The sequence below is a fragment of the Bombus terrestris genome, chromosome 15 (assembly GCF_910591885.1).
Source record: "Bombus terrestris chromosome 15, iyBomTerr1.2, whole genome shotgun sequence".
NCBI lineage: Eukaryota > Metazoa > Arthropoda > Insecta > Hymenoptera > Apidae > Bombus > Bombus terrestris.
In genome coordinates, this window is record NC_063283.1 from 5,015,875 (window position 1) to 5,035,595 (window position 19,721).

The 19,721-nt window shown below is 31.7% G+C and overlaps 1 protein-coding gene across 11 annotated transcripts in view; it reads left to right on the forward strand.

Annotated features, from left to right (window-relative positions):
- LOC105666583 (MAP kinase-activating death domain protein) overlaps positions 1 to 19,614 on the forward strand; it is a 40,021-nt gene extending 20,407 nt beyond the window's left edge. For 5 of the 11 annotated variants that reach the window (XM_012317379.2, XM_012317384.2, XM_012317385.2 and 2 more), the window contains 9 exons: positions 539 to 683; positions 835 to 964; positions 1,056 to 1,272; positions 1,454 to 1,726; positions 2,997 to 3,176; positions 6,824 to 6,832; positions 12,167 to 12,239; positions 12,510 to 12,556; positions 13,189 to 19,614. In XM_012317379.2, the coding sequence (XP_012172769.1) occupies positions 539 to 683; positions 835 to 964; positions 1,056 to 1,272; positions 1,454 to 1,726; positions 2,997 to 3,176; positions 6,824 to 6,832; positions 12,167 to 12,239; positions 12,510 to 12,556; positions 13,189 to 13,587 (1,473 nt within the window). In that variant the 3' untranslated portion in view covers positions 13,588 to 19,614. Of the gene's footprint in view, positions 1 to 538; positions 684 to 834; positions 965 to 1,055; positions 1,273 to 1,453; positions 1,727 to 2,996; positions 3,177 to 6,823; positions 6,833 to 10,592; positions 10,719 to 12,166; positions 12,240 to 12,509; positions 12,557 to 12,719; positions 12,827 to 13,188 lie in introns of those variants that run through there. The other 6 variants (XM_012317383.3, XM_012317386.2, XR_007226448.1 and 3 more) reach the window with 6 other exon arrangements.
- The last annotated feature ends 107 nt before the right edge of the window (positions 19,615 to 19,721 follow it).

Below are 19,721 nucleotides of genomic sequence, written 5' to 3' on the forward strand. Positions count from 1 at the left end.
TTAAATTAATACTCTAAATTAATTACCTTTTCTACTAAATGAAATTGGTTATGTATATATGCTTTATATATAGAAGAAGAATGTTAACAAATTGAGTTGTGTGAATAGCAGAAACGTATTGCTCTCGCATAGCCCTATTTTTCTTTATTTATACACTTTGTATGTACCTGAAAAAAATTGTCTTTTGCAGTTATCTTTTACAGTTTTCCCTAAAACAATTCTTAAGGAATGTCTAATTCGTTGTGCGTCAAATTAAGTGGCCATTTAAATAAAATACAAGATTAACATGTATAACACTTCGTCGCTTGAAAATACTCCTTGTTACAGTAGTGTCACTGCACTGAGATATTAAAATTCGCGTAGTTTTCTATAGTATGATCCTTTGAAGCTTCCCTTTAATCGTAGATAAGAATAATCAAGCTTACCTATTTAAGAAAACTTTAGACAAAGGTCGACAGCCTTGATCGATTTGACAAACAACGAATAATAAGCTTTGAAGAAACCGTTTAAAAATTCTAACATTACACCATGATTTCAGTTTTCAAGACAACCGAAGCAACGAACGGGAAGTGTTTGGTCGAGCAAGTCTTCTTTGAGCACCGGTTTCCGGTACCATGGAGGAAGCTTGGTGCCAACCATGGCTGCTCCTAGTCCAGAAGCTGCAAGAACTTATTTATTCGAAGGTACAGTATCACTAAACCTTTCGGTATTAGATAAATAAGTATTAAATAAATAGGTAAATATGAATCTATTTAGATATCTCTTCTTGCAAAGTCTACTCTCAGTCTATCGATATTGTTCCCTATATTTTCTTAAATAAAATTGACTATACAGGTTTACTGGGTAAAGAAAGATCGTCGCTTTGGGACCAGATGCAATTTTGGGAGGATGCCTTTTTGGATGCAGTATCTCAAGAAAGAGACATGATCGGCATGGATCAAGGTCCTAGAGAAATGATGGAAAGGTTAGCTTTTACAATAAAGATGATAGATAAAGATTTCGGATGGAACGTTTTCGAGCAAAATATAAACGCTTCATTTTGGATCCACATTCAGGTATAAGAATTTGAGCGAGAGCGAAAAGAAACGACTGGAGCATGACGAAGATAGACTGCTGTGCACCTTGTTGCACAATTTGACGGCGATTTTAGTGATGCTGAACGTGAATAAGGACGAAGTGAAACGGAAAGTAAGGCGGCTATTGGGAAAGAGTCATATTGGTCTGATCTACAGTCAGGAGCTCAATCAACTTCTCGACCAAATACACAATCTTGTAAGTAGAATAAGTAGAATAAGTAGAATAAGACTCTCGAAGAGTCCTACAAGCTTTAAATAAAATTCTGCAAGATTAAATCCTTATATCGAAGAATTCGAAAAATGTATAATATCAAAAATTCTATAAATTTCCCGGAGCGTAAGAAAATTCTAGCTGAATGGTGTAAATCACGTTTCAGTATGGGAACGATATAGATTTGAAGCCTCTGACATCCAGACAAATGCATCGTCAATCTTTCACCGTGCATGCTGGAGTCGATGCAGAAGGTGATCTACGATTTCTCGAGGTACGCCACGATGGCCTTGTCCTGAGATCCGTGAACGGCGTGATCGTGGAGAGATGGTGGTATGAGCGTTTGGTGAATATGACTTACAGTCCAAAGAACAAAGTATTGTGCCTTTGGCAGCGAAATGGCGGGCAAACTCAGCTGCATAAGTATTATACTAAAAAGGTACGCAGTGAATATATGTAGAGGATAGTTAGTACGTGAGCTTTAAAGGACGAGATTGCTCGTTGTTGTAACTGTCGAATATATTTAAAATAATAAATTAATGTACAGCCGTATACGCGAGTCGTTAGTACAAAATATAAATGGCAAAATAAACTCGTTAATGCTCGTCGCGTAATTCGATAAATACTCGTAAGATACTCGGAGATACTCTAGATACTGTTAGATACTCGATATATCATTCGCGATTACGTTCGTTTATTTATACTGATCGGGGAGAAGTCGGAAAATTTGAATTCGTCTTCATTCGACGATTGCACGACAACATTGTTTTGCCCAGAGTTTGTTTATCATTACATTTCCGCGTCAAGGCTGAGTCAATGTCCTGAGGCAAAACAACAGCATGAATCGCTCTCGACTGGCGTCGTCCTTTGACTCCTGTACCGCTACATATACATAAAATAATTTAAAAATAAAATAAGATTCGTAGGATCAAACATTTTTACTATGTAGAAATAAATATTCTTATATTGCTATATAATAGAAAATTTTGATTCTATATATAAATATAAATATTTTATTTTTATGTATATTAATATCATTATTCTACGATTAAATCATTTACAATGCTTCCTACAAATTGAGGATTGTTAAATAAGTGTTCATTCACTGTGTGACCAAACTCATTTTCTAATTGATCCATAGCTAATTCCTTCTAAATCGATGACCCTTTAATAGCTTAATACTTCGTTATAAGTCTCTTTCGTTAACGATGACCTTTACAGTCCCCATTTGTCTCCAATGAACAACAAAATAAAGCATGTAATGGATTTAACGTGTGGCCACTCTTGTAACTAACAAACGATTCATATTGCTTATGCATTTCTGTTCATAAATATTAGGATACTTTCTAGTATCACAGATACCTGAGGAGATAGCTACTCAAATAACGATCTTGATCATCTTTCATAGTCACTTTATTGTCGCAGAAGCATGGAAATTATATTATTGATGTGTATACGCCTGATTGTTAACTGGAATGTATATGTAATTAAGCTTTACAAATCCATCTATTGTTACGATACAAGTAGTATATCTAGAAGATATATTACATATATTAGATATATTAGTATATTCAAAAATTCGAAATGATTTGCCTCATACACCTTTCGATTACATTATGAAATTAATCACTCGTTCATTCGCTAAATGTGCAAAAGAAAGTGAAAAAATTGTTATAGGTAAATAAATTAATGAAACAATCGATTTTTAGTGCAAGGACCTATACTACTGCATAAAGGATGCAATGGAAAAGGCAGCAGCCCGTGGCCGTGGGGTGAACGCGGGTATCGAACTCGGCGGCGAGTTTCCAGTTCAGGACATGCGCACCGGCGAGGGTGGGCTCCTTCAGGTTTGCATGGAGGGCGTGGGTCTCCTCTTCGCGAATAGCAAGGTATGATTCGCACCCGAAAGCGTGCACCAAGCGTTCATTCGTTTCGAAACGAAACTGCAAGAAGAATGGAATCTTCGAACTTTTAACCGGTTGTTGCAAACACCTGTTTTCCTATCTCTATCTCTATCTATCTATCTTTTCTTTATACATTGTCCAATTGTTCATGTAATGTTGAAAACGCATCCAAAGTTTTCCACCATTCTATTGGGTATATTATACTACTATATTATATCCGTCCCTTTATTATCTATAGCGAACTTTTTTACTTACATCCACTACTGTTTTTTGACTATATACGATGTCATGTCTTTTTTTGGCGATGTTATTGTCTCGACTATAATATGTTCCAACACAAAGTATAATCATGTATTTATTTCAGCGACCGAAAAATACATATGCAGTCTGAGAATTTGTTACGGTGGTTTGTTTGTTAAATTGCCTCGATTCAATTTTGTAGAATTAGTAAAAGAAAAATTTCGCTCTATCGAGCGAAGGTAGAATTGGGGAGCTTTCTAGAAAAATTCGGGTTCGTAAGGTAAAATGGTGGATCTAGCTCGAATTTTTGATAATGTTTTTAACGTGTTTCAATCGATATATTGATTATAAGATTTCTTAACGTATCATCCAGAAAAGTTAACTCGTCGTTTGGACTAACGATTTCTTCAATAAAATAATCTTTTTATCTAAAGAATCTCCCATATTCTTACGAATAACTTTATTTTCGTTAAAAATAAATTTCATATCATACTTAAATTTGCAAGGATTAAAACCCACCTACAATAACTTGCATTAATATTCGAACATTTCAAACATTTTTACAACATGAAATTTATGTCTTATCTAAAAATAAAATCGTCACCTATGTATTATATTATAGGCCCTTTTTTCAAAAAGCTTCTCAATTAATGTCGAAAAAGAATTGGTAGTCAAAGAGATTAGTTCCTTTAGAAAATGAAAGAATTGAATCGAGGCGAATGTTAGGGGAGCAAACCACAGAAGCTCCATCCCAAAACCACCCCTCAACCCCCTTTTATTCTTTATACTCTTCCGATATTATTGAATCTTCTCTCTGTGTATTACTTTTTCGTTCCTTTCTTCCATTTTATTGCATTGATGCAAGGACCACTCAATATTATCTCCCGTTGCTAGCCACCACGATCTGCTTAATTTTGTATCTGTACGTATTATTATATCTTTACCGACTCTTATGTATGAGTTTGTGAGGTGTACGACGATCAAAATAGGATCACACGAAGCTCTGACCGCCTAAAGAGAAATCTCTCTTTCGATTCAGAAACTTTTTCTCTCACGAATCCTTCCTCGTCGCAGGAACGAGAATAATACTTACATTGTATTGTAATATGTAATTATATGAAAGGGGAAATTAGAATCTTTTTTCAGGCTGCTATAGTTCGAAACACGAGACAAATGTCACACATACGAGACACATGCACACGAGGGGGACGAATGGGACCGATGCGATGATGGAAGAGCAGAGGGAAGATCAAGATGTTGACTTAGTTCAATTAATCCAGATATTATTGACACATTGCCGACCAATCGAGGAAATCTCTCATTTCGTTTAACGACATAATAAATAATAAAATTAACCTAGATGAATCGGTAGGATTCATGAAAAAAGGTAATCTTGTCAACGTTTACATTTCTCCAGATGAGCAAGAACATATATTAAGAACTTTAACTTCTTATTGGCTCTATAGAATTTTCATTGATCCAATAGATCTTAATTATTTTAAATATCTTCAACTAAATTATGAATTATTAGAAAGACAGATTAAAAGAGCAAACAATGGAATATTAGAAATATCAATATTCTTGGTATAAATCTTTTAAAGACATAAAACGAAGACATAAAGGCTATTGTGGTAAAATATAATTTTGACAAAGATTGTTTTAATAGATTAAAAAATTTTTCATTCTATAACAAATCATAATCATTAAATACATGTATTACTTCTGTTAGATCTGTTGTATTTGATATATATTAGATCATATTTTATAGTATTAGCTCCATCATTTATTGAATCCCATTTCTAATGATTACAATGGTAGATTATTTTTAAAAATCGAAAGATTTGACAAGATCTGCCTTTGTTATGAATCTCATAATTGTTAACATGTGAATTCGAAGATAGTATCGCGTGATAACCATAATATAGTGACTATATTATAGTCAAGCATAATTCACGTGGTCGGCGATGCGTTGACCCTTTGCACTCCGAAATTTTGCCTAATATAATCATAAAACATAGCAAACTCAAAATTTTTACAGTAAAATTATCCGAAACCATAAATTTCGAAAAGAAATATAATATCTCTTCCCTTTCCCATATTTTATCGGTGAGAGTAATTCAAGAACCAACGTTGCCATTATGAATATCGCTATATCGACACCAGTGGAGTACAAAGGGTTAAAAATAACAAAAACCTAATAATTAATCACATATTCATACGATCACATACTCATACACGCTATTAAAAAAGAAAATCGTAAAAAAAAAAGAAAATAATTCTTCGCACAGGACGAGCAGCCCCTGACACTCTGGTTATCATGATGTTCTATCTATCTCACTAAATATTATATTGATATTTATTATACATTATATCTGTTTATTTCTATATATATTTATATATACACTTGGGTATTTAACATTTATTATGTGGTAATTGTATTTTACATACTGACAGGGGTACTTTGATATATATATATATATACGTATTTCATATACATATATATACAACATATTTACACGTATATATAAATTATCGGTCATTTTGTTGGGTAATATTTTCGTTCAAGCGTTAATCAGTGTTTTCTTGCATGGAGCTCGATGTGCAGCTGCAGTCTCTCTTTTATCTGTATTATAATCATATTATATATACATTTATCATATATATACATTCATATAGGTGATAAGGGTTAAAAAGTCTACAGAAACTTGTCTTTGATTATATATATATATACTATTCTTATATATATATACATCTATCATAATTTGTATTGAATGTTGGATGCCATTATATTTTTCTCTATTAAGTCTAACGATTTGTTTCTGTTTCTATCATTATTTGTCGTGGTCATACGTGAGGAAAGTCTATTCGCAATGAAAGAGAAAGGAAAAAGAAGAATGAATAAATTAATAAAAACAACAAAGAGTTAATGGATAATCAATTATAATACAGAAAGAGATAATTATAATGATTGTTTACGACATATCAAAAGAACTTAATTGCAAAGGAGGAAAGTGTAAGACAAGTATAACGAAACGTTCGTCAATGATCGCATCTCGATAATGATATTTCGGAAATTAGTACACATGAAATATATGAACGATCATCGATAGACTTTCCTCAGCTTGGGGAACTTTTGAGATGGTCCTTGAACAATGAACAATCACCGCTGATTTTTTTAAAAATTGGCCATGACGTATTAGGTAATAATCTCATAGCTGTATTATCATCGTATACAACTGAGCCCTGAGATAATAATCAACTTTTTTAATATTCTAATTGAGTGGACTCTATTATAATTAATTGATTGTTGGCAGAAATTTAATTTTCTGTTTTTCTGTTTTCTGTTTTCTTGTCCTGTCCGTCGACATTGCCCCTGGGCTGGGCATACACAGGATTTCGAGGTACTAATCAAATTAAATCACTGTTTGTTATATGAACTCAGTATATTAATTATAATCAGTGTTGGCCGTGTTCCGGAAATGCTTCTTTATCTCACCATTACTTTTAGCCGTATTATTATTATTAACCATATATACTATTATCTACTACTTACTACTACCTACCTACTACTACTACTACTACTACTACTACTACTACTACTACTACTACTACTACTACTACTACTACTACTACTACTACTACTACTACTACTACTACTACTACTACTACTACTACTAGTACTACTACTACTACTACCACTACTACTACTACTATTACTACTACTACTACTACTAGTACTACTACTACTTACTATATTTACTACTACTATTACTATTACTACACTCTCAACCAATGCATTTAAATTTAACTGATTTGCTCTGTCTACCTTACTGTTTTCCTACCATCGATCGGTGTTAGCTGTGACATACACACATCTATGTATGTATATATATTACACACAGAAAGTACATATATATACATACTTATATATTTATATGTTCCCTATATGATATATATTATCTATGAAGCATACATATGTATACGATATGTGTTTATATATTTATATAAGTTTTATAATTTATATATCTATATAAATGTATATAATATACAGAATTATGCAGAACAGTGTCTGCTGCATTTCAATATTTGAGTCCAACCAGATTGTCCTTAGATGAGAATATTATTTGTGAGTAGTGTTTAGTGCAACCTGTAGAGCAATGTTTTGGTGCACACAATGCAACTATATATATATATACATACATATTATGTATATTATTTTTCACCATATAGCCTTCTACGTCTTGTCCCATATGTTATGGGACACTCCGTATATTAACGCCATCCAGTATTTGTTCTCTATGCGCCATTATGTTTTGTATTCATGTAAATGCATTCAAAATGAATTGAAAATTGTGGTACAAATGTGGTACCGACGTTACTATGATTCAAAATAGATCTAAATGATAAAATAAATTTTTATTATAAAGCTTCACTTTTTCTAGGAAAAATTATATTCAATGTATATACAAACAATATACAAACAATGTATATTGCCAAATTAATTTTGAATATAATTTTTCCTAGAAAAAGTGAAGCTTTATATTATTGCATATATTTTTTTATATACAACAGTTATAATAGTTTTTGTATATAGTGTGATATTATTGTCTCGAATGAGAGAAATGGACATGATACTAATAATTTTTAGCACCAAAGCAATTATGTGAAATGTCTTCATTGATTTTCACAGTAATATTTTTTGGAAGCTTCGTATGATAAAATGTTATTCTGCAATTTTGATTAAAATTGAATCATAGAATATTCAGTATCCCACTTTAACCATAAATTGTGGTATATCGTGTACATCGAAATTTACCGAAATATAGACAAGAAGGACGAATTTATACGATTTCTGGTACATTTCACACAATTTAACTAATTATCAGTAGTGAAATGATACAAATTAACATTATTAATCAATTCTCTTGCATAACAGTAAGAAGTTTAACGATAAATCAAATACAATCCCAAAACGGAATTTCATAAATTACAAATAAATTGGAAAATTGCGAGATCGTAAAGTTATAAAATTGAAAAGAATCTGCTTGTATGACAAAACATCAATATTTAATAAGACTAGCCATTTGTCAATCCACTAATACTCTTAATTAGTAAATCATTGTGTAAGAGGACCTTGCTACTGGAATTGGCGAAGATAAATCAGAAGAAGAAGAGGGAAACGATCGGCGCGGTATATTAATTCAATAAACGCGTAGTTGGAGCATAATAATGATAATTAGGTTCTGAGAAGGGGATCTGTGAAGTGTTTTTGAAATCGTGTTGCGTCAACCTCAAGGTCAATCTGTGGTAATTAAACATTATCTATCTTCTATACGGATATGCGTATTTCCTTAATTTATTAATTTATTTATTTAATCCTCGTAAATTAAAGTCGTATGATATTTTTCGCGCCTCCGAAGAAACCGATAACGAATGAGGAACTTATTGCACTTTAAGCTGTTCCAGATATTTGGAGAAGTATTTTTAGTTTATTACATTTGATACAGTTATTGCTGCGATAACTATGACTGACAGCAGTAAATATTTATATTTGCAAATATTATGTAGACGAATATCCAAATTATATAATTCACAAAGTAAATAAATAAATAGGGTGTGTAGTAAATAACAAAGCAAAGAAATGGTAAAGTATTAGAAGTAAATCATTAGTTATTAGAAATCATAATTGAAAGTGAAAAATCGCAACTCGATTTCAAAAATTCATTTCGTACCCACCTATCGAAACACATTCTAAACGAGTAATAAAAAGATTTCGGAGTACGGCCGTAGAAGTATATGTTGAACTATTATAGTAACAAAATCATGTAGCGATACTCGTAGCGTCAAAAAATTTATTTTTTATGGATTTTTTAATTTTCGCGCAAAACCGGGTGACAGACACAACTATTAACAGAGAAAAGAAAGAAAGGGAATAATATAAAACATTATCAATAGGACAGTTATCGTTGAAATTACGTATCATCATTTGTTTTCTTTTTTAATCGAAAGGCTACTTTTCGTTAGGGACGAATAATAGAGATGAATGTTTATGTACGTCTCTAGGGAAATTTGAATGCACTGCATGAATGAGTAGTTCTCGATATATGTACGATAGAAAAAAGTCGCCCGCTTTTGCAGAATCATCTATTAAAACCACTCTCACGTTGCCAGTTATGTAGTAGAGCAATGGTATCGTGCTATATAGTGATGTCTGATTTGATGAATGAAACTATCACAATTCGTGAGAAAAGCAACTCGAAAATAACCCGACACAACACCTTCTTCGACCTCCATACACATACACACATCATTACACACATACATCTATAACAGTGTTCTTTAAACTTTGATAACACTACGGTAGTAATCAATTTATTTCTCAATTTCTTAACACCCAATATAAACAAAAAATCAAAACGAGTAAAGCTTTTTCATTAATCTGCAAGTTTTTGCAGATCTGCTAATCTACTCGATAATTTTTCAAAAATATTTTAAATCAACAGAGATAAAATACAGGATAAAAGAAATTTGTATTAATACATTGTACATAACCGCCGCCACTATAAGAGTGATTGCGTATATGTATTTATTATTGACTTTAATCGACGCTTATACCGAAGAGATTATATAACAATATAATAAGTTTGAAAAGCACTGTTCTACAGCATGCTACCGCTGTACACGATGTTTCGATCCTATGGATCTCAGACACAATAAAATTACCCCTCTAAACACCATCACTCGTGACCACTCTAATCGATCGATCTATTGATCGATCGCATCCTAACTGTGCATCATTGAACAAAAAAAAAAGAACCCAAAAATACAAAAAAAAAAAAGGAAGAATCAACCGGGCCAAATCCCAATATCTCGTGCATTTTAGATATACCAATACCAATTGCACATATATAGCAGATTTATCGACGCCGAGCAATCTCGATGACATTTATACATTTTTTGATAAGTTTAGGCCATCTCCAGAGTTGCCTGCCTGCCGCTGAACTTCTTAAAAAAAAGAAATATTTTTTACAAAAAATATTACAAATTCGCTGTACGATTAATTAGACGCTGCTCTTTGTGATATTTCTGCTTCAAAGTTTTGAACCGTTTTTTCACTGTTCACCCAATATAATCTCGCTTCTTTTATGCGCCTTGTTGCAGTAGGAAATGCGACCAGCCGCGGCCAATACTCGCGATTATCCAGCTTTTTCAGGCCCGCTTCCTTTATCGAACTCGAGCCGCTAAATGGATGACTTGGCTTTTAATTAGCGGAGAAAATGATGCATGGTGTGTGCAGCTTTATCGTGCTAGTTAATCCCTGCATGCCAGTCGATACGATCGTTTTTGTTATACACGAATCAGAAAGAGTTCCGTAAGAAATACGTTTTGAAGAAGAGGAGACCGTTTTTGAAAAGAACGAGGAACTTTTAAATTGATATAGTATAATGATGAGTAATTGAATTAATATATGTTTTCTAAAATGATCGATAGACCGTGAATCATTACGAGTTTATGGGAAATTCCAAGAAATTAAACTAATGCGTAGAATACACATTATCGAAAGTATAGTACTCGTTAGAATATTTAGTAAGTGAAAGAAAACTCTGTCGACATCTGATTTTGAAGAATTTATTGCTGAGCAAATATCAAGGAAAATCTTTCTAGAGATTTAAAACGAGTTAAAAGAATAGTATTTCTTTCTATCTAACGATTTTATAGAAAAATTTTGATTCGAGTATACCTGAACGTGCATGAGTTTCAAAGATGGTTCATTTGAAACCAGTCACACAAGTAGACTTATTGAGACACTTATGTTCGGAGAAAAGTTCGGTGACAGAAAGGAGCTAACGAGAACCATTGTTTTAAAAGAGCATATTTGAACAGTATACTTGTACCGTAAACTTTTCTCTTTGATGTGTGTTTAATGATGTACGGAATTGAGATACAAGGAATAAAGAAAGATTCAGATTAAGACAGTGCCAAGTTTCATTGTTGATGGATGGAACAATGAAGTTTGGTACCGTTGGGGAAGAAATATCTCTGTAAATGCTATAGTTAATACGATACAATAAAGGAAATGGGAAATTCCTAAAAATTGCAACGGGATAAAAAGAAATAAATAAAATGAAAAGAAGAAAAGTGTAATTCAAAGTTCAGGAGAATGAAAATTTTTGGAAGAGTAGGATAAAATATCTTTGGAAATTTTGGAAATTAAGATAGAATGCTAGTATACATTTTTCAAATTCAGCTAATTTTCTTCCCAAAGTAAGAAAGGAAGATCATTGGAAATTTCTTTGGAAGGCAAATAGGGTATAATAATTTCGAATATTTTTTAGAAATAGAATAGACTATAATTAGGCATTTTTGTCAAAGATAAAACGAAGCGGTATCCTCCAAAAATTTTCCCGAAACTAAATTGCAAAATAAAGATTGGAGAGAAATTTCTTTGCCCGAAAAGACCTGCTTAAAAAGATGCACTGTGATGCATATTAGCCGATATGATAGTACAAGACAATCGACGATTCAGAGCTTTATCCCATTATCGAATTGAGCATTATTTTACTCGAACGAGTTTCACGCCTTTTTTCCGAAATGTTGTTGGCACACACGGTTTTATATTGTCCGGGGCATATAAAGCCATAGAGGATCCAATCACAAGTGTGCATGTAAGAGTAGACCGCGAAATTACTTCGTTTCCGATCTCGACTAATGCAAGATGATCGTATTATTTGCAGTTTTTTGTAAGACTCGATCATATCCGCAAGTGCTTTACTCAGAAGGATGGGATCTTTGTATTGGAAGAATTCAGTGAGTAACTTCTTATAAAGAAAATATAAAAAAAGGAAATAATTATTCTAAAAGATTTACAAAATAGTTTTATGTAAAAAGAATATTGTTTTATACCACTTTTATATAAAAGATTATATATAGAAGTATAGGATTTTTTAAAGATCGTATATTATTACTCTTATCGTATACTCTTATATAAAAGTATATTTGTTATATTTTTCGTTAATAAATTTATTAATATTCCGCTTCAATTTCGAATTTTTAATATTGATATTTTTTACTTTTCAGATCCTAAAACTAGACAAGTAATTCAACGTAAATATAAGTCTCAAATGGTAAGTAGATTAAGTTCTAATGATGCAAGTTCTTTTTAATCATTCTTTTTTAATTGCTTGTTACTATATATGTATCTCCCGTACATCTAATATTCTCTTATCATATTATTCATCGCAATGATTAAATATTTTAAAATATTTTTTTTTATATACTATGTAACAGGCCATTGAAATATGCCACTGCATCCACAGGATTTTCTCCGTTGCCTTTACGTTATCTAAACTCTCGTCTGAGGTTCAAGCCGAGCCCGAAAACGACAATGCATGAAGGTTTAATTACCATTTTTTCATTTTTCGTTTTCCACATGTAATTCTCCGTTGCTTATTTTAGATTTTGTTCTTTTTTCGCTTCCAGAAGCTTATAATAATCACTGCCCATAATTCATCTTCGTTTTTTCCTATATCATCTTATTAAACAAAATTCACCCTTCAACTGAAATTCCTTTTCTATCATGAGAGTATTAAATCTTGTTTCTTAATCATAAGTTATAAGTGCAAAAGATTAAAAAGCATATATTTACAAAAATTGTCAAATCTTCTAAAATAGATAAGAATAAAACACACATGCCCAATAAAGTACTGAATAATACAATGAATAATCCTTAACATAAATTTGATATACAAAATTACAGGCAGATCAAATCTGTTACTCGGTCCTCTGTGTGTTCTCTTACTTGGCCGTTGGGTTGGAGCAAAGAAAGCAACAACAGAACCAACAGCAGCAGCCCCCGCGTCAATCCCAGCCCCAGCAACAGCAACAGCAACAGCAACCACAACAGCACCAACAACAACCACAACAGCACCAACAACAACCACAACGTCAACAACCTCAGTCACAGCAACGTCAGCAACCACAGCAGAAGCAACAATATCAACAACACCAACAAACACAACAACGTGCACAGTATCAGCAGCAACGTCAACAACAACAGCAACAGCCTCAAACTCAACAACATTCAGGTAGCAATGTTGGCCAACCTAATCAAGGCCATAGAAACGCGCACCTCGATTCTTTTCCTAAGCATCACTGACACAAAGGCAGACACTCGCTCCCATTTGTGCATAATTACAATAAGTGTGCCCCCTACGCTTGCCTACCTTGGGTGTAAACACTCGTTTCAACTTTAATCCATTTGCATCGTTAAGGAATTTAAGAGAATAGGCCTCCCAAATGTTGGATGTGGATGATAATGAGTAAATTATACGGATTATTAGGTATGATAAAATTTGTTGAAGTAATAAAAAGTTAATAGCACCTAGGAGAATTTTCCGGATGGCACTAGCGACTGATCGTAATAAAATTTGACGAGTTTTATGGAAAAGATATCATCTTTTATGGAAAAAGATAGCGAATAGAAAATGTGAAATCTGAACTTTGGCAATTTAAAAGAAAGTCTAGGAATTCATATACAGAATTAGTCATCAGATTATTTACTTGAATAATTCGAGAACGAGAAAAAGAAATGTAATCTATTTCAGATGTTTGCAAAAGTTTACAAATGTTTGCGAGCATTTGTATTGGAATATTCACCGAGTATTTGGGATTCTCTATCTGATGACAAATGATTCGCAAGCATTTCGATAAAAATGGACCAATTATTTGTTCTTTAAATATATAAATTCCTGCGTCATCCTAATCTCAATTCCAAAGGGAACGCTATACACGCTATTACATACGGTTCCGATGCAAATGGATCGAAACGAGCACAAAAATCTAATCCAAAAAGTCTAATCTAAAGAATCTTTAATTTTCGAATTCTTAAAAATCGTTTCATTTCAACTTTGATCTCTGACTATAAAAAAATTGGTAATCGTTGCACGCGCCGCTCAAAAGCGGTATATCATCCTCCGATCATTCTCAGAGAGTCAGCTCTAAGTTTCCTCTAAATGTGGAAAACCTGTTTCGTATTCTATTCGAGAAAAGTAGTCGATGGAATCGAACGAGGGTATTTTGAGACCGGAATCAGACTGGAGGGTTAAAACGACAACACGTTACCTAACGAACTAGTTAAGTCGATTATTTAACAAAATATGATATAGTGAAATTAAGTTGTAATTTGGTTCCAAATTCTTTTAAAGAATTACAGAACTCCGAACTTTATAACCTCGATATTTATAAATATTTATAAATATTTACTTCGCAAATTATTTATCAGATCGAAATCTGTCCCTTTTATTAATTTCAGTTTAGACTGTTTAATGTGTTCTAAGGATATCCTTTCAGTTGGAAAATTGAGAATTATTCTACGAATTTCCACTTAGAGTTTGGTGTCTTAAATAAAAATATATTCTAATTCAATGGTAATTTCTATGGCAGTCAACGTGTTAAGCGTTTCATAAAGCAATTGAAAAAATAATTCGTGAATCAAAAAGTGAAAAGAAAACCATCGTTGAAAAATTGGCTGATTAACTGGACACAATCGTGATAATTATTTACAAAGCGGGAGTCTTGGGTGTAAAATGATTAAAATGAATTGCGAAGCATTTTTTCAACAGTTCTCGATGGAAGAACTTGAAAAATTATCGATTGACGATTCGAAGCAAAATGATGTTGGTGATGATGATGATGATGATGATAATGATGATGATGATAATGATGATGATAATGATGATGATAATGACGACGACGACGATGATGATGATGGTGATGATGATGATGATGACGATAATGATGATGACGATAATAATGACGATGATGATAATAATAATAATAATAACAATAACAATAATAATAATAATAATAATAATAGTAACGGCAACGTAATAGAATAACAATGGTTATTGTACATTCGGAAGTACGGATTCGAGTGGTATTTAAATGAACAAATAGAAGATCGCACCGAGTGATTTACATGTTCTTTGATCCCCTTACTATGGATCGTAAGGAAGACTTATAAGAGAAAAGGAATATATCTCTCTAATAGTTTCATTCTTTGATATGTCGATTGTGTGCACGTGTAGAGACATGAAGTAATAAAGCTTGCGTAGTTGCTGGAGGAAATATAACGAGGTATAAAAACAGCAACTATAGCAAGATACATTTTATTGCGGGCATTGAAGAGAAAAATTTTAAAAATTTTTAAGGGAACAGGAACTTCATAAAATATACATCCTGTATTTTAAAAATTATCCAGATAATATACCAATTGGAAGTGAAAGATTTAAAAACATATATATATATACATAAATATAAATCCTCGTATTAAGTTTTACCTCGCGAATATTGTGGTGATGATTATTTTGACAAATTGCGGTAAAGCAAGAAATTATATTCGTATATAACTTCGTTAAATTTCTCCCAGCAACGATAAAAATATATTAGTCGTTCGTGAAAGAAATCTACTTAGACCGCCGTTAAACTATCCTTCGGAACTTCGAAGAAGATCCGCGTATAATCAATAGCGTGGTCTTTCTTGGAGGTGTTTTCTATGAATAGCACGTAAAGCAATTCTGAGATACAATAAATGAGATAGAGAAGAGAAAAAAAAGAAATAAAAAGAATAAAAAAAAAGATAGAAGAAGAACTAATATTCGTATAATCGGCGGAACAATTTTGTATAAAATACATCGAAACAGACTGTAACTGTGATCATCTAATTTGATGGAGAAAAATGAAGATGAAAGGAGGTGAAGATGAAGTTATTTAATTTCATATGGCCGCATGAAATAGTCCAAAAGAGTATTATGTATAATCTCGGATAGGATCGATACATAAGCCGTCTCTCCCTCTCTATACATAATCATGCATTCATTTCAACTAATTGTATCGTTGTTGTTGCGAGATCTGTTTTAAGACGTTTTGACTCGTTAACGCCGTTAAGAAAGATGAACGATTTTATTCAGACTTTTTCTTTTCTTTTTTAGGAGTTTAGTCGGAGTCGTAATAGGTGTGAGGAATAATTATTGTTTTCTAGTCGACGAATGGTCGGTCTGGAGGAGACAAAGGGATTAGAAAAAGAGATTCGTGCTCCACGTTGATCTTGAAATTTGAAATCTCGTGAATTCTTTGGGCTTGGTCAATAATTTTATTTAAAAGAAATTTAGAGTCGAGGAAATTACAAATTCTCAAAATTCATAGATAAAGTTAGCTAAAGTTAGCTAATATTATGCTAATTTTGTACAAAAAATAGTTGAAACTTTTCTATTGTCTAAAAGTCAAAACTTCCAAACTTGAAACAATTAAAACATGAAATTCCTAAAATTGAAAATATAAAAATAACAAATTCTCAAATGCGAGAATGTTAAAATATAAAATTTCCCAATATTTCAAGAATGTTTACACTATTTAACAATAATCATTTTATAATCCTTAAAATAATTTGAGGATTAAATTAATTAAGGATTAATCCTTGATAATGCTGACCAAAAAAAAAATATTCCTTAATTCCACGTTCCAAATTTCAGGATCAATTATATGCTCTCTCCCTAAAGTTGCAATAAAAGAAGAAAAATGTGTAAAAAGGCGATGAGTATAGTGGTTAAACAGACGTATAACATATTCTCTAAACTAACGGGCTTTAAATCTCCAAGGCTGACTATTTGCATACTTTACCTCATGATAGTTAACGCGAAGTAAGAAAGGAATGAGTCGGTCGTGCTAATGTAACAAGTTAATTACGTATATATTTTAGTATGAATACTAAATAATGTAAAGGTTAATGTATATTTGTAATGAATGTCGAACCGTCGAATACGAGCGTCGATTTATCTCCTTATTTTATTCGAATTTATTAAAATTAAAAATACGTACTACGATCAATTTTCCGATTTATCAAGATTATCATAGCGAATAAAAGGAAAGAACAGCCGTAAGTATACGAGATAATGAAACGTCGCATTTCTGAACATTTATCGTCTAAAATAATAATTTTAAATTACGATTGTTAATTTACGATTTTGTTGTAAGCTTGGCCGTAAGCACTGATCGTAAGTTTGAGATTAACTTTTTAATTTAAACTTTAGATTCGTTTCTTTCGTGCTTAGTGTACGAAAGTGAAAAGTTGAGAAAGAAATACAAAAGATAAAAAGTAAAGATTTGAGATTAATGATTTAGCATGGAAATTCGAAAATTTGAACGTTTTCCGAATATCTTAGATATAATAGCAAATCAAATTTTAAATAATACAAATTTCATATATGAGGGTCCATTACTTATTAATACTTGTTTCGCTACTTGCAGACTTTAATAACTTAAGACGATTACTGAAGAATTATCCTGCTCTCAGATAATTGGTAATTATAAATAAACACATTTGTTTTTAAATTTCATCTAAAAATAAATTCGATGTTAAATGTAATCTCAAACTTATATTCAGAACTGCACATCATTTTTCACACGTAACAAGTCAAACTTTACGATATGTATCACCTCTTCAAGTTATTATATCTCGTATCTGTGATCTTAAATTTTGTAAATCAATCCTACGTTTAAGTTTAATTATTGTTTCTGGTGATGTGCGTGCAACGGAAGATACAAACAAAAAAATGAAGCTTCAAATTACATACATGTACTTACATTTCGTAGATAGACCGTGTTGTCGAATCGATACGGCTGAAACTCAACGTGTTCCCCTGCAAACAAGAAAATAAAAAAATAAAATTTCACATATCTCGTATGTAAGAGGAAACCCACGAGCATTCTATTCCTCCATTGTTCTGTCCGCACGTGATTAGCCTTTTCAATAAAATTAATTATGAAAATTATTATTTGAAATAGTGAGTTTGATAACAAATATAAAAATTTAGTGAAAAGTTAAGAAAAAGATCAAAAGCCTAGAAATACTTCCGAAGGTTTAACGAACAAAGGCAAAGTTTGAAAATTTCTAAAAGTTATTAGGATTTTGAAAAATCTTGATGTCTTGGAAGTTTCACAAAAATTGATTCATTTCACAAAATAGATATATATATATATATTAATCCAATAATTCATGAAATTAAAAGCTGGGAAGTTTTGTAATTGAAAATTCTATCGAACGATTTAGAAAATTAAGATATACATTATTTCATTACTTTCATAATTCTCCATTTTTTGTTCTTTCCTTTAAACACGTTTCAATTCGTATTTTTAAACCTCGAACACAACTCCATTTTAATCAAAATTTTATTGATAAATATTATTGGAAAGTTAGCATAAAGACGCGTATCAATGAATCTTCAGAGAAGTATTTTTATACTTCTGACCCATACGATACGTTTATCTTGTAAAACCGGGCTCTGAATTAATATCAGACTGTGTTTTATTTAATCGTGGAACACAATTATACACATATAACAAATTAGAGAATAACTTGTTATTAAAAAGACATGTTCTTTATAATGTTCAACGTACCCTATAAACAGAGAACAATTCAATAAACAAATTTAATCTAATTTCACAATTAATTGATAAACTACGATAAATAACGGATCGTGTCGTTTGTACGTGTTACAATTAAACGAAAATGAATATACGATCATGAACAAAAGTTTGAGTTTGAACAAAAATTGACATAGACTAGCTCTATTTGTAAAATTCTTTGTAAAACTTGTAAAAAGCATGATTCCTTTTTTTCTTGTAAAATATAAGATTTCTGAGTATAGCTAATATCAATTTTATGTTTCATGAATAACTGTTGTGAGAACTAAAATTTCTCTTCTATTCAGAGTTTTTATATTAATCCTGAAATCATTATTTTTCTATTTCTATATCGGTTCTCAAACGGTTTTAGAATCAATTTTCGTATTTTCTAGTAATTGAAATATATTGCATTAAAAACAATTCATCATATATTTCTAATTATTCATTTTCATACTGCGGGTGCTTAACAATAAATTATAATATATTTGATCATTATACTCGAAGGAATCGTGTATTCATCATTGTCACAACGATACGTGACGAATTTAATAACAGGCGAACGAGAATGAATACTAACAATAATAATTATAACAATGAAATGGAAAAAAGCAGAAAAGTGTTTTATTAGAGCTTCGATCGGGAGCAGATGCGATACAAAATTTCAAATGTATAGTAATGTAGGCGCCTTATATCAATAAATAAGTTGTAGATTTGAAGCGAAGCACGTGTTTAATTCAGAACCTATGGTAATTTATCGTATTAACTTTTTTAATAAGAATTCATAAGTAATTTTCGTGTTATGGAAATTATTAAAGGATACCAAATAAC